Below are 14,820 nucleotides of genomic sequence, written 5' to 3'. Positions count from 1 at the left end.
TGAGCTCTTACACATCCTTTATCAATTTGGCAAAGGTTACAGCTATTGTATCTCTCCCACTGTTGTAGACATAAGGCATGAGTACATATTGTGTAAAAGTGGAACAGCCAGCAAAGAGGTCTATAAAGCAGTTTATCGACGATGCCTGAGCTGGGGGCAACATCAGAAGTAAAACACAGTCCCAGAATATTATCACAGTTCCATCCTCTGTCTTCGGACATTTTTTCTCTTTTTCTTCATACTTAAAGCCTGATGGTGAATTAATAGTCATAGAGAGGGGAGAGTGAACACTCCTCTGAGACCATATGAAGTTACAAACAATAAAAACTGATTACATTCGCTGTCATTCAGAATGTGTCAGTCATACTGCATCGTCAACACAAAAAAGGTTAAAAAGTTAATCTGGAGATTACAAACACATTTTACCAGACCAGACACCAGACACCCAGTAGTGGTCAGATCGAGTGTTCCCAAGAACTTCTGCTGTTTAAACCCAACTTATACTTTTCACACTCGTCTGTGACGTAAATTTATTTCAGCCGACAGTATGCAAGCCAATTTTTTTGGATGCGGCCTGCGTGCATCCAAACTGTATGCAACAACAAATATGTAAACACATCCATCCGTGCAGAAACCAAGCGATAAATGATCACAAACAGAATCACATCTGCAGCTCTGCAGAGAACTCGTATGAGCAAGTCTGTTGTTCATTTCCTCTGAGGAGGTTTGATTCAAATATTATTGTTTTGGTACCATAAGATTACCCTTAGAAAGGATTTATAAATGGTTTATAGTTATTAATAATAGTTCAGTTGATAATGCTTTTTTTTTTTTTAAGTTAAGTTATTTTTTGGGCATTTTTGCCCAGTGAGAGATAGACAGGACAGTAAGGGAGAGAGAGAGAGAGAGAGAGAGGGAATGACAAGCAGCAAAGTGCCGTGGGTCGCACTCGAAACTATGAACGCTGCAGTCAGGACCAAGCCCATGTACGTGCTCTACCAGGGGAGCCATTGAAGTGCCCAGACACTTAATAAATAATAGATAAGAGAAGTGTCACATCATCATTTATTAATGAGTTACAATAAGGCTCCATTTACCAGTTATAAATGGTAGTAACTCATTAGTAAGATTAATGAGTAGTAAGCATTACCTTGATCTTGCCAAATAGTTGGTCTTTATCAATGTATGAAAACTGTGTTATAACATGTTTCTAATTGTTTATTTATGATTTATAAAGTGTTAACAATTGAATTATTAACCTAATTATAAACCATTTATAAATCCTTCATAAGGGTAGTCTTATTCTAATGTGGTATCATGTGAATATTTTTCATATTATAAAAAACTGGTGATCAACTGTTAATATTCTGGGGCTGAGAACATCCATCTTAACTGCACCATATCCTGGTTTGTTGTACAGGGTTGGGGTAGGGGAGTAGGCGGGTGGGGGGTTGACGTGGCAGTGCATTTTCAGCTGCAGGTAATCCTTGATACCAAGGAAGGCTTAGAACCTCATTTGCACTAAGGGTTTATTCAGACATTTATTTATGTCTTTATGTCAACACTAATAAAATTTAAAAAAAACTCCAACTGGAAGAAAATATGTGAAATCACTATCAAACTTATTGACCTTTTGTGCTTAAATATTGAATATCTTGAGTATCTTATAGTAGTAGTACTTAGTATTGAAAAATGAAAATATGCTAAAGAGGCTGGAGACTTCCCTCCCCTTCTTTATCCCAATGCCCCCCCCCATGTCCTGAAACTTTACACACTTAACTGACATCACCTGGTGAGAGAGTGATTGATTGCAACAACGTTGCAACACGTTACCTGGACAACGCCAAAACATGTTTCGACCTATTTTGGGCTTGTAAACAGAATAGTAACGTAGGATCAGATCTGATAAAAGCTAATTAGGAATTTGTTATCGTCATCACAGAAAAAACATCTACGCAGGTCTGGCTCTGAGTCACCACTGAGCTGTGTTTACACTCACATGTATACTTTTTTTATCTTCTAAAATGATAACGATTGGGTTCCTTCCTGTCATGCAGGTTTTTCTTTTTTCTTCCAGTCTATGACGGTTGTTTAACATTAAACAACTGTAACCAGGGTTATCCTAAGTCACAACGCTATGGGTAATTACTTCAAGCAAAGTCTAAAGAAATGCGGGTGAACGGAAAGTTGGTATAACAGGCTCAACATGTCTTCTAGAGAGCCCTCACACACCTGATCACTAATCCCTCAAAATCAATGAGTCCATGAAGGTGGACACTGTGATCGGGCCCAAAGCAGTCACAACTTCAAGGTGAGAGAAACAGCATCTAGTGCTGCTGACACTTCCGGACACTCCTTGCTTGCAAAAAAGGGAAGTTCAGTATTTATTAAACCCTTTAATGAACCCACATTCTCTTAATAAAATAACCATGAAATAGGGTTTGGAAATACATGCAGGGAAACGTTTGCATTTAAAGCCAGTGAAGCCGACCTGATGTTCGCCTTTTCACACATCTCTGTACGAAGGCACATCAGATGCAGTTTTTTAAAAAGCAATAAGCTTTTCTGTCCTCTTATGATGCATGTGTGGAGGTTTTTTCCTCACTGAGTTTAGGGAAATTACTCAGTGGAATTATATTTGTGTCAGATTTCTGAGTTTTATAATTCTGAATTACAATCATATAAATATTCATTTATTGCAAACAAAAATCTGTTGTGTGCTCAGTCAATTTAATCTGCTGTTAACCACATAAAATAACAGGAATAATCTCTCTCACTCAGTTTCATTCATTTTCCCCTTGTTCAAATTCCCAATATATACTGTATATATATCATGTTGTTACAACATGATGCAAATTTCAGCCAATTGTCTCACTGTAAGTCTGAGATTTCTTGGCTGTTTTTTCTCAGCACCAGGAGAACTATAACTGGATGGAGAAGAATTCTTAAAGTGATGGTTCAGGTTATTTGATGTGAGGTCGTGTGAGCTACTTATTTATAGTCAGTGTATTACCTGCAGTAGATTCGGATTAGCTCTCAGTTTAGAGAAGCAGGAGCACCAGTACAGAAGCTGAGTGATGAGCTGCTGCGGATGGGGTCATCCACAAAAAAGTGTTTTAACCACTTAAAAAAATACCCACAGAAATTTTTTTTTTTATATCAGTTGAAGTGCTGCTTTATTTTGCTGTTTGACGGCAAATAAAGTGGTGAAAATTAAATAGCTCAGCCTCTGCACCAGCGCTCCCACTCTTCTCTGAACTAAGAGTTGATCTGAATCTACTGGAGGTAATACACTGACTACAGATAAGTACCTCACACAACCCCACATCAAATAACCTGAACCATCCCTTTAAAGTCAGACACAAAGTGAGTTTAAATACATTTGTTTGTACATGTAGCTGTTTCACAGATAGGGCCATGTAGACCATATGTCTACTGCAGCAAGGAAAACACATAGAATAAAATAAAATATTCAGTGAGTTCAGAACAGATTTTTGTTTGCTCAAATAAATTAATGGTTGGGCATCACTTTTCTCACTGTATTGAGTGATATTAATTTCTCCACAAAATATTTTCCAGTGCTGAAAACGTTCACTGTGCACTCCGAGGTGAGCCACAGATATACTGCCACAGAGGTCGGGCTTGTATTTTACACATGGTGATCTGACCCATGGAACAGATGTAGGTAAACATGCTTCATTTGTAAGGACTTTGGTTGTTTAGACATGCTCAGTAAGAGTGGGTGGTGAGTCTCCACCACTCATCCAGGGTCTACTTGGTGTGGTCCTGTACCCACTGACAGAGCCTGAGGCAGTAAGTCTGTGGACTGACGGTGGAGAATGACCGGCCTGGATGTCTCAGCCTCTTCCACAAATGCTCCAGCCTCTTCTTAAAGCTGTAAACTGTGAAAATGTCAATGATGCCGATGAAGTAGCGCTGCTCAGGCCCATCGATGATGTGCAGAGGATTCTTCAGGTTGGGTAGTAAACGTCGGTTTTGGGCCCTGAAGTCAGAGAGCTCAGTTGCATCATTGCCTGGCCCGGCATGCTTTGGACACACTTGAAGAGTGCTACCACTTGATGCATCTCCTGGTCGTGGTTGCTTCAAACATGTGCCATCTATTTCAGATAGAAGCAAGATGGCATCATCCTCTGGGACTTCCCCAGGGACAGCAGCTACGCCTGCATGAACGGGACTGGAGCTTCGATTCACAGATCTGAAATCACAGGAAGTCACAGGGAAGAGAGCAGCTATGAGTCACATTTCACTCACACTTCATCTGTGTTGTGAAATATTCTGGTTTGTCTAGACAAGAAGATGATACCTCAACGTACTAGCAGCGCAGATCGATCTGATACAAGATAAACAATCTTTTTGACATGTGAAATAAAGTTTAGTGAGTGAGACAAACCTTCAGAGGAATGAAGGGTAGTAAGTAGGATGTGCATAATTGGAAAACAGTGCAGATATTTCCAAAGCACAAGTTCTCAAATTAATAAATGTGTTTCTGCTTCATTCCCACACCTGAATGTACCACTAAGTTCTCTTAGTTGTATAGGGTTATGGTTAGGGTTGCCACAGGGGTCTATCCTTGGTCCATTGTTGTTTTCATTATACAATTGTTCCTAATCAATACTTCAATGTTCACTTTTTTGCTGATGACACAATTCTATATGCTCCAAACTCCATCACAGCCAAAGCCCTGACTCATCTTCAGTCTGCTTTTGATCACCTCATCTCCTCACAAATTAATTTTAAACACACATTCTGTAACTTCTGCCTGTAGGGGAGTCAATCAAAGCTATAACAACAGACATTATTGGGTGATGCCATGAAATAACATGGGACCATGGGTTTTCAGTCTTCACCACCATTACCGTAAGCTCCTCCCGGGTTGGATTCCTTCAGTGTCAGTGGTTCAGGAAATCAAACAGACCCGGTGATTCTAACTGTTAAAAACACTGATTAAAGCTGTTTGACATTTAAAGTCAGTGTTTGAGTGATGCTTCACTTTAAAAATCTGAGATTCACTGATGCTCTTCAGTGGACACGGGACAGGACCATCTGCGTCGCCAGGTCATTTTACCGGGGTTCAAGCCCCGAATGTTTTGAATGTAGCCCCGGATATAATTTTTTACATAAGTGTTTGTAGTCTTTGTAACATAACAGCCAGTCAAAATCAGTGTAGGTCTCAGTCTGTGTGAGTGTGCATGGAGCTTGGCAGGGTCTGATGGTCAGTGGTGACGTAAATGAGTGAGTGACATAAAATGTATTGCAGTCAAGTGTCAGCAACTCAAATTACAGTGGGAAGAGTTCAGAAGGAGAAATGGCAGAAGAACATAAGGGGAAAAAACAACTAAATCTTTTTGGACTTTTTCCAAAAGAGGAGAAAGGGTAAGCATTAAGCCTGTGTAGTAACTTGTCATTGATGGTTAAACTTGCCTGTTGATTTATGATATGAATCATTTTCGGCACAGCAGTCAGTCATGATGAAGATTTGATTGCAGGTGCTATTAAGCTAGCAGGCCACACTAGTGTGATCCAACAGCATTCTTTTATTGTTCTTTAGACAAGTTGTTCTGGTTAATCAGATTTCCATGAAGCAAACTAAATCAACAACAACTGACTCATTTTACTGTGGGTTTGGAACAGTGAAGCCGCGCCTCCTAATGCAGGCAGGTGCTCTACTCTATCCACAAGTAAAATCATCATCTAGTTTTACGCTACATACACTCTCTTTCTATTTCCATCATCTGCTTCTGGGGAACAGTTAAGTGCATTTATTTTAACTGTAGTTTATTGCAATATTAAATTTGAACTTTTCTTTGTCGCACACACACACACACTCACACTCACACACACACACACACACACATATATATATATATATATGTATATATATATATATATATATATGACAATGTAAGGTGCACAACTTTAACTGAAATAAGTGGCGACATGCTCTCTCCATTGGAAGAAATTGCTAATGCTATTGCATAACAGTGTTATTACCACCAACTATTGTGCATGAATCAGTTGTGCAGGAATGCTAGCATGCTATGAGCTCTGAGAGACTGTGCTTGTGTAAAGCAGTGCTTTAAGCTAAATACTAATGTCTGCATGCTAACACGCTCTCAATTACAAACTGATGTAAATCAGGTATTATGTTTACTGTGGTCACCATCTTAGTTTAGCATATGAGCATTAGAGGATGGAAAAGAATAAACAAAACTAGGTCTAAACCTAGTATATGTCTTTATAACCTCGCCACTTTCTAACAAAATCACCAAACACATGAATTAAAGACAGAGCTGTGATTTCAGATCAACTTTTATATTTCTTCTTAAAACTGCCTCTATCACACTAGTATTGAGACAGACAGGACAAACAGTGAAGGACAGTTTTAATATATAGGCTGCATAGTAATAAATGTGGGTGGATGGAGGGTGAAAACAAGAGATAACTGCCCCATCCCACCAGGACACCAGGACATATTAAAGCTCCCACTAACCTGTAAGGTCCACAGCACACAGATAAACACAGGGCTGTACTCCCATCTGAAGGCACACCACTCAAACACAGCACATTGTCGCCCTCTAGTGGAGGCACTGCAATCTATGATTTATCTGTCAAGCCACACAGTACACACACTGCAAGCACCTGCCACCACTCAAGGTGGAGACTACTTAACCATCCTGGGGCCTGGTCTCCCAGCTTCTCTAACACCTCTAAAATAATGTCAAACATTATGTCATTATGCACCATTATTTATATCTATATGAATAATGTGCTTAGTTCACCCTGTTGGCCAGAACACATGTACAGGTTCAGTACAGATGCCTGGTGCCAGGAATCATTTGAAAGATGCTGTGGTTTCACTGTCTGCAAGTCATGAATATATTAACTGAATAGCACTGTAGTGGACAGACCTGGCCTGGCATCAGTCACAGGCCATTAAAGAAGTTCATTATAAGGACATACAGAGTTATGGACCAAAAATTGACACTTTGTTACTCTTCCCACCATTAAACTATCAAATTGATAGGAAACAGAGACAAATAACCCTTCTCTTTCATAAACAGACAAGCTGTTAGCATGTCAGAGAGATGCTCAACCAGATCATGGATCAAAGGGTCAGCTCCAGAGGATCAACAAATGGACACCAGGCAAACTGGAAAAACAACCACAATCTCCATTTTGTAACAATAAGACTCTGTCTATTGATATTAGATTGTTACTTTTATAGGAAAAGTAAGACCAAAGGGACTGATTATCACTAAGGTGTGAATCCTGGACTCTGTCTCACACACAAACTGAGGTTTCTTGCTCTGTCCCGTCTCTACATAACAGAATCAGAAATTACAAGCCACATTCCAATCTTGACAATAAACCAGCAGTTTACTCTGTTCAGACAGATCTGAGAAAAATATCAAATTAAATATCTAACTATTTTTTACATATGATGTTTCATGTAGTAAGTCAACCTCCAGATCTCTATCCACTAGAATGGTTGAAATGGAACATATAGATTCTATAGATTCCTTTCATGTGACCATACTGTCAGCATCTTTCACACAAGGTAACACACACTACATGACATCCAGAATGTATTTATTAGTGCCAGCTATTCTAGCTGTAGAGGAGTGCCTCGGGGCGGAGCATCTATTAATATTCCTCATTATTCTTCCGCCAAATTTTGGCGCGTAACTCGTCCCGCAGCTATACTGAGAATATATAATAGGAATAAATAATGCATTAGGAATGCATTGGAATTTTCTTTAAAAACCCCAAAAATTTCACATTTTTTCTGAGTCACCCAGCTCTCTCATACCTGCACGTAGAAATGTGATTCAAACTATAAAACGGAGGAAAACTTCTGCTCTCAAAAAGACAGGAACTGTTTTTACATAACATGTAAACTTTTCAAACTGTGAGCACTCAAAGGAGGAGTGCAAATCACTTTTTCTTCAAAGTTAGAGTGAAAGCATCAGTTGGCTAGAGTGCGTGAAGCAGTAAAAAATAACCTTTATTTTTATTTTTAATTCGAGCTCACGGCCAAACCGTAAAAAGGAGACAAATAATTCTTTCTGAAAATGTAGACATAGTTGTTGGGATTCATAAAATGTAACTTTGACAGGCAGGGTCTGCACAAAATTTAAACGGGGGTGCCGAGTCCGGCAGCAATACCTGTCTCACTCTCATTGACACCTAATGTAATCGTCTTCGCACTGAGCTTACGCACTCATTTTAAGGAATATCTGAATAAAATAGAGACTGTAAGAAACTTCTGGCTTCAGTGTTTTCGGTTTTTGAAAAGAAGTAACGGTTTTCTCATAATTTGCAATTGTTTGAAGCCATGTAGAAGCCAAATTCTGGGCAGATTTTCACATTGCCATGGCAACGGCAGCTCCTGACCTGCCTGCGTGCGCCTAGCAACCTGATAACCAACTCTCCAAGCTCCGCTAGCTTTACATTAGCCGCATGTTAGGTCTTAAATTACATTTAGTTAGGTCTTAAATATGTAGAGGCGCTCCTCTCAGCTATTCTGTAGAGGAGTACCTCGGAGCTGAGCACCCGTGGCACTAATAAACAACAGTAACAACAAGTAGGGCAATTGGAAGACAAAAAAAGATACAGTAATAGTAGATAATAATTGTAAATCATGAAACATGCAGACCAAGGGTCGGGGTATTATACGTATTTCACTAGTATTTAGATGCTAAAAACTTAAGTAGATAAATATCAGCGAGCTGATTAAAGTGCAAAGTGCTATAGTGTTAAAGTGTTAAGTGCATACTTATATTGCAGATTGCCCGATTGTACAGTAGATAATTGCTATTTTGAATGCACAATACTGGGTATGCACTCATTGGGAGTTGCGGATGGTACCCCAGCAATTGGCTGCTCTTGAAGCACGGTTTTGGCCTCTTGAATGCTGTCACACCGTGGTGAGGTTGTCTTGTCCTGGGTTTGTTTTGTCCTGTCATTTCCTGTTTTATTTGAAAAGTAATTCTCCTCTCGTTTCAGGTGACTTGCCCTTCCTCATGTGTCTCAGTCTGATTGCCCTAAGTGTTTCCACCTGTCCCCTATTTCCCTCCATGTGTTTAAATAGTCTGTGTTCCCCTTGTCAGAGTGTCTTCGTTCTCGTCCTGCACTCGAGCCTTTTGTCCATGTCCACAGCCACAGCAGTCGCCAAAGTAAGCCTTATGTACCTCGAGAAGAGTGATTTTTTTGGTTGTAAATTTTGCCCTAGCTAAAGTTCATAACCCTTTGTTTTTCCTCGTTAAGAGTGATTTTTTTGTTTGTAGTTCTTGCCTTAGCATATTTTCATAGATCTTTGATTTTCCTCGTTAAGAGTGTTTTCATTTCATGTAGCCCAGTTGTTTATTTATTCTAGATCCTCCGCTTAGTAGCATGAGTAGTTTATTTTTTGGTTTTTCCTCAGTACGGAGCGTTTTGTGTTTATTTCTTTTGATTAGTACCTTTTTCCTCCTCCTGGAGTGTTTTTTGTTTCATAAGATTCAGAGTCTCGTGTCTAGCTTTTTTTCATAGCCATTGGTTTGTCACTCTGTCTGAGGTCTCCGGTGAATTCAATAAAAGCCTTTTTGTTTTCCAATATCTCTGCATCTGAGTCCTGCTTCGAGTCTTGGCCTGACAAATGTGGTATCTCAAGAACATCTTTTATATCAGTCTTTTATATCAAGACATTTCTCAAAACCAGAATATGATCAGGGTGACTTTTGAACACTGGAAATAAATCATGTACTCATCCCGGCAGTAGCCCCCGTGGCACTCAAAATTTCCCTGGAATTTTCTAGTTGTTAATATTATAGTCAAAGAACTTCTATATAATATACATTTACACCTTAGGAAATGTTTATTATGTTGTTTGACCAGTTAACCACTCACAGATGTGAGTTTTTATAGGTAAACTCTAAATTAAACATTTATAAAAGTTCTATAGAAGGTTATTCTCCTCTAGTTGACACACTTGGCTTGTTGGTTTCGGGCTTGGATCTGTGCCAATCTGTGTGCGTTTTGCTCTTAATTTCTCTTTTATCACTTTGTCTGAGTTCTTTGTTCTTACTTCACCCTGTGCTCCAAGTAACTTTTTCTTTGTCTACACTCGATCTTATATTCTTACAAGCCGAGCAAAAACCCTCAGGCCTCAGGCAGTTGTGTACAGTTTTCTTCAGTCGTCTGGCCAACACCAAGTCTGTATTGCAGAGTCTGTTTATTGTAGGTTGTGATGCTGTTGTGGTGAAAAAAATCTGTCCACAGAAAGACAGACAGCTGACTCAGTGTGTTTGATATTTCCCTGGATCTGTTTATGATCCGCTCAAAAAAAATACACATGAGTCAGTTGTTGTGTTGTGTGCTGCTTATCAGAGTCCAGGGATCAACCTCACATCAGATCCAAGGAACCGCTTTGGGCAGCCATCCCTGTTCTCAGTGTGTGTGTGTGTGTGTGTGTTTGTGTGTGGGTGTGTGTGTGGGTGGGTGTGTGTCTTTCTATGGTTGTCAGATTGTTAGGTTTAATACCATCATTGTGAGATCACTTTGGCCAGATCTCACAACTTCAAAGGTTTATTTGAGGATTAAAACTTGGTTTTAAGGTCACAGGAAGAATTAGGGGTAGGGTCTAGGGAATGCTTTATGTCAGTGAGTGTCCTCAAAGCTAACAGCAGAGACTCTCAAATAAAGGACAAACTGCGAAAAAGATCTTTACTGACTTTTTTGTTCTCATGATGAGAGTTGCAAAGGAAAGACTCTGGTGGCGCTCGTCATTTTGCAAGGGCTGATGGGCCAGGAGGAGACTGTAGTCCAGCACATTGAGCCTCCGCAGGAAGTGTGTGTCGATCTCCACCTGCCGTAGGAGCCAGGGACGCTGCTGGTCTGCACACACACACACACACACACACACACACACACCACGTAACATTACGACTTTGACACGAATGTATAGAAGAAATATACAAGAAACGTGTATGGATATTATTACTGACGTGTTTGTTATGAATCTTTATTAGGAGGCATTATGTTTTCAGGTTATCCATCTGCTTCTCATGAACGCAATATCTCAGTAACGCCTTGATGGAGCGTCAAAAGTCAAAGGTCAAGGTCACGTGACCTCTTGAAGCACGGTTTTGGCCTCTTGAATGTGGTATCTCAAGAACATGAAGTGATGTATCTGATTAGATGTTTGCACATGTTTCATTTAAAATAGAGGAATGCATTTTGATACAGTTGTAGAGACAATTCACTGACCGGCCTGAGGGGGGGTATAATAATATCACCCTTACTATCCTGCTTCCTTACCCAGAGTGATGTACTGGCCCTCAAAGTTCAGATCTTTGAGAACCACAATAATCTGGCTCCCCTCTGGTGAGGGCTCCGTCCATCGACTCACCTCACAGCCCTTAATGTCGTACCTGACGACACAGAACACACGTCAGACAACATGAACTGCTCCTAATGTTACTCCCTCTGTGTTATTTCTACTGGCAGCTTACCTGGCATTGATCCGATCATCTGGATAAAACACACTTTGCATAACAATGAAGTATTTCTGCAAAGGACAAGAGGAACAGACAAGGTTCTTTATGATCATTGGTAACATCCTGTTATAGAAGTAGAGCAGTGAGGAAGTGTGATGTGTACCTTCCGTCTGTGTGGGATCTTGATCCTGTGGACACCTGGAAAACACAAGAGAAAACACTCAGTCCAGTGCAACAGTTTATTTACTCAAGTACTGAGTTAATATACAATTACTTTTCCCATTCTGTGCTACTTTATACTAATACTGTACATTTTACAGCCATAGTTGTTGTCAATATTTCCAAATTAAGTTTTACATTAAAAAATATATGATAAGTTTATGAAGTACAACACTGTGTTAAAGATTAAACCAGTGGTTCAGAACCTTTTTGAGTTATGACTCACAAAACATCTGTGTGTATTCATCATAACAACTTGGTTTTTGTGGGCTTTCCTGAATCTTGTGAGGACGCTGTCACAGTTTCATTTTTAGTTGAAGTGATCCCACACGTCGATTTTCCCAGATTATGCAAGCAGGGGGACTTCCGGATGCAGCAGGGGAATGCAGACGTGTATTCGTGAGCTCTCGGTGGTGGTAGGCCCTAGCTTCTGCCTTTTATCCTGATTTAACCTCTCATAACTTTGAACTGATTGCAAGAGGCGAAACCGTTAAGAAAACTTGTGTATGGCAAGCTACAACTTTCGACAAACTACCCAAACATCAATACCAATTCAGCAAGCTTCTTGATGCTATTCAAGAAACTAAAGAAGAGCTCACAAAACATATTGACAAAAAAGCAGCCGACATACAAATAACACAAACGAAAATTGAATCCTCACTCTCTACGCTGTCGGATCAGGTCGAGGAGATCGAGACGCCAGTGGGCGCAAATGAAGACGATATTAAAGATGCACGCGACCGAGTTGACAAAATGGAGAAATTGATAACGCACCTCAAAGAGAAAACTGACGACCTACAAAACCGCAGCAGGAGGTCTAACATTAGGGTACTGAACATGCCAAAACAGGCAGAAGGTCGGGATGCAGCAGGTTTTGGGAAAAGTTTATACCAGAAATCTTGGGTAATGACAACTTCACATCACCCGTCACCCTGGAAAGAGCGCACCGCATCGGGAAGAAGTCGGACAGACCGCGGCCCCTCAAGTTCCTGAACTTCAGAGACAAAGAGAAAGTCCTGCAGCTGGCCAGAAGTAAAGGAGAGATGACATACGAGAATAAAAAGATATCCTTCTCCACAGTGATAGAATGCTCCTATTTAGCAGCCACCTTCTCAGATCACAATCCTATCAAACTCTCCTGGATGATTAATACCCCACAGCCCTCAACCCGTAGATGGAGGTTTAAAAATTACATGTTAAGAGACCCTGAATTTATTTCATATATGACCACTAATATCGAAATATTTCTTGATGCCAATTTAAATTCTTCCTCACATGCCAATATTTGGGAGGCTCTTAAAGCCTATATGAGAGGTCAGGTTTTATCATACAGTGCCCACAAGGTAGAAAAAATAGGTAGACACTAACTAAACTGGAAAGTGATATTAAAAAGCTGGGTCAGGACTATATAGCCACCAAAAAAGAAGAACACCTAAATACACTAAGAAAAACAAGAATGCAGTATAATAACCTATGTACCAACAAAGAAGAAGCAGCCATGGCCAGAACTAGATATCACTATTATACATTTGGGAACAACACAAGTAAACTGTTGGCTTGGCAAATTAGAAAAGAAACATCTGATAAGTTCATACACTCAATATTAACAGAGGACGGCAGACTTCTTGACAAGTACGAATCCATAAACTCAGAATTCAAACAATTTTATGAAGACCTATATAAATCTGGGCAGGATGCTGAAAATACTGTAGCAAAAAGATTTATGGATGAAATAACCCTTCCTAAATTACAAGATGAGGATAGGGAGCTGCTTGATGCAGATATATCAGAAATAGAGGTAGTTCAAGCCATCAATTCCTTTCAAAATAACAAGACTCCCGGGCCAGACGGCTTTCCTGTCGAATATTATAAGGCCTTTTCAAAAAAATTACTGACCCCCCTCACGATCATGATTAAAGAAGCTCTAGAAGATAAAAAACTACCAGAATCTTTGGAGATCGCAACAATCACACTGCTTCCAAAACCGGGTAAGGACAAACAAAAATGTGACTCATATAGACCCCTCAGTCTCTTAAATGCAGATTATAAAATACTATCCAAGCTAATAGCCCTCAGATTGGAAGACGTTATACCAAAGATAATACACGCTGACCAAACAGGCTTCGTTAAAAACAGGCACGGAGCAGATAATGTACGTTGACTGCTCCACATACTGAACACTGCTCAAAAAAATAGAAATCCTATGCTAATATTATCTATGGATGCAAACAAAGCATTTGACAGGATTGAACCAAGCTTTCTCTTCCGGACTCTAGAGGCTATGGGCTTTGGAGAGAAATTCACTCAATACGTCAAAACACTTTTTAATGCTCCCAAAGCTAATATTTTAACAAATTATGTCCTGTCTAACACTTTCTCCTTATCCAGAGGCTGCAGGCAAGGCTGTCCAAGCTCTTCCCTGCTCTTCGCAATAGCGATCGAACCATTAGCCATCGCTATCCGCTCCGACACCTCCATAGCTGGAATCAAATTTGGCACAAGTGAACACAAACTTTCTTTATATGCAGATGATCTCTTATTGTATAGAAGTGATCCATACACATCAGTCCCTCCCCTATTGAAATGTCTCAAAGAATACAGTGCAGTTTCAGGATACAAATTAAATTACACTAAAAGCGAGATTCTACCACTAAATATACAGGACAACAATATTAGAGCTCTCACTGACCCATTGAAATGGTGCAACAGTGGTTTCATATATATGGGTATACAAACTGGTAAACCAGATGGACATATATTTAAACAGAACTATATAAAATTATTAGAACAAACCAAACGTAACCTTCAGAGATGGATGGATCTTCCATTGTCTCTCATAGGACGGATTAATACTATCAAAATGAATATTTTGCCCAAGTTTACTTACCTATTCCAATGTCTCCCTATAAATGTTCCCAAAAGTTTCTTCAAAGAGCTTAACAAAATTATAACTCCTTTTATATGGCAAAAGAAAAATCCTAGGGTCAAACTCATCTCGCTGCAGGCTCCATATTCAAAGGGAGGACTTAACCTACCAAAGTTTAGGAATTATTACCTTGCCTCTCAGTATCAATCGATTTGGATCTGGCTGCAAGCAGAGAAC

The 14,820-nt window shown here is 39.8% G+C and overlaps 1 protein-coding gene across 2 annotated transcripts in view; it reads right to left on the bottom strand.

The window, feature by feature from the left end:
• The window catches only part of pip5kl1 (phosphatidylinositol-4-phosphate 5-kinase-like 1), a 37,736-nt gene continuing 22,916 nt past the window's right edge, over positions 1-14,820 (bottom strand). Inside the window, exons 6-10 of one of the 2 annotated variants that reach the window (XM_087171668.1) lie at positions 11,662-11,696; positions 11,514-11,569; positions 11,320-11,432; positions 10,734-10,896; positions 1-4,216 (exon numbers count right to left, since the gene is read on the bottom strand). In XM_087171668.1, coding sequence (XP_087027794.1) covers positions 3,772-4,216; positions 10,734-10,896; positions 11,320-11,432; positions 11,514-11,569; positions 11,662-11,696 — 812 coding nt within the window. In that variant the 3' untranslated portion in view covers positions 1-3,771. The remainder of the gene's footprint in view (positions 4,217-10,733; positions 10,897-11,319; positions 11,433-11,513; positions 11,570-11,661; positions 11,697-14,820) is intronic. The other variant, XM_023397839.2, reaches the window with a different exon arrangement.

This window comes from Seriola lalandi, unplaced genomic scaffold, assembly GCF_002814215.2.
Source record: "Seriola lalandi dorsalis isolate HSWRI2012SDOR001 ecotype SW California unplaced genomic scaffold, Sedor1 jcf7180002054939, whole genome shotgun sequence".
Lineage (NCBI taxonomy): Eukaryota > Metazoa > Chordata > Actinopteri > Carangiformes > Carangidae > Seriola > Seriola lalandi.
The sequence above is the reverse complement of the archived record's forward strand: the minus strand, read 5'-3'. Positions and strand labels throughout refer to the sequence as shown.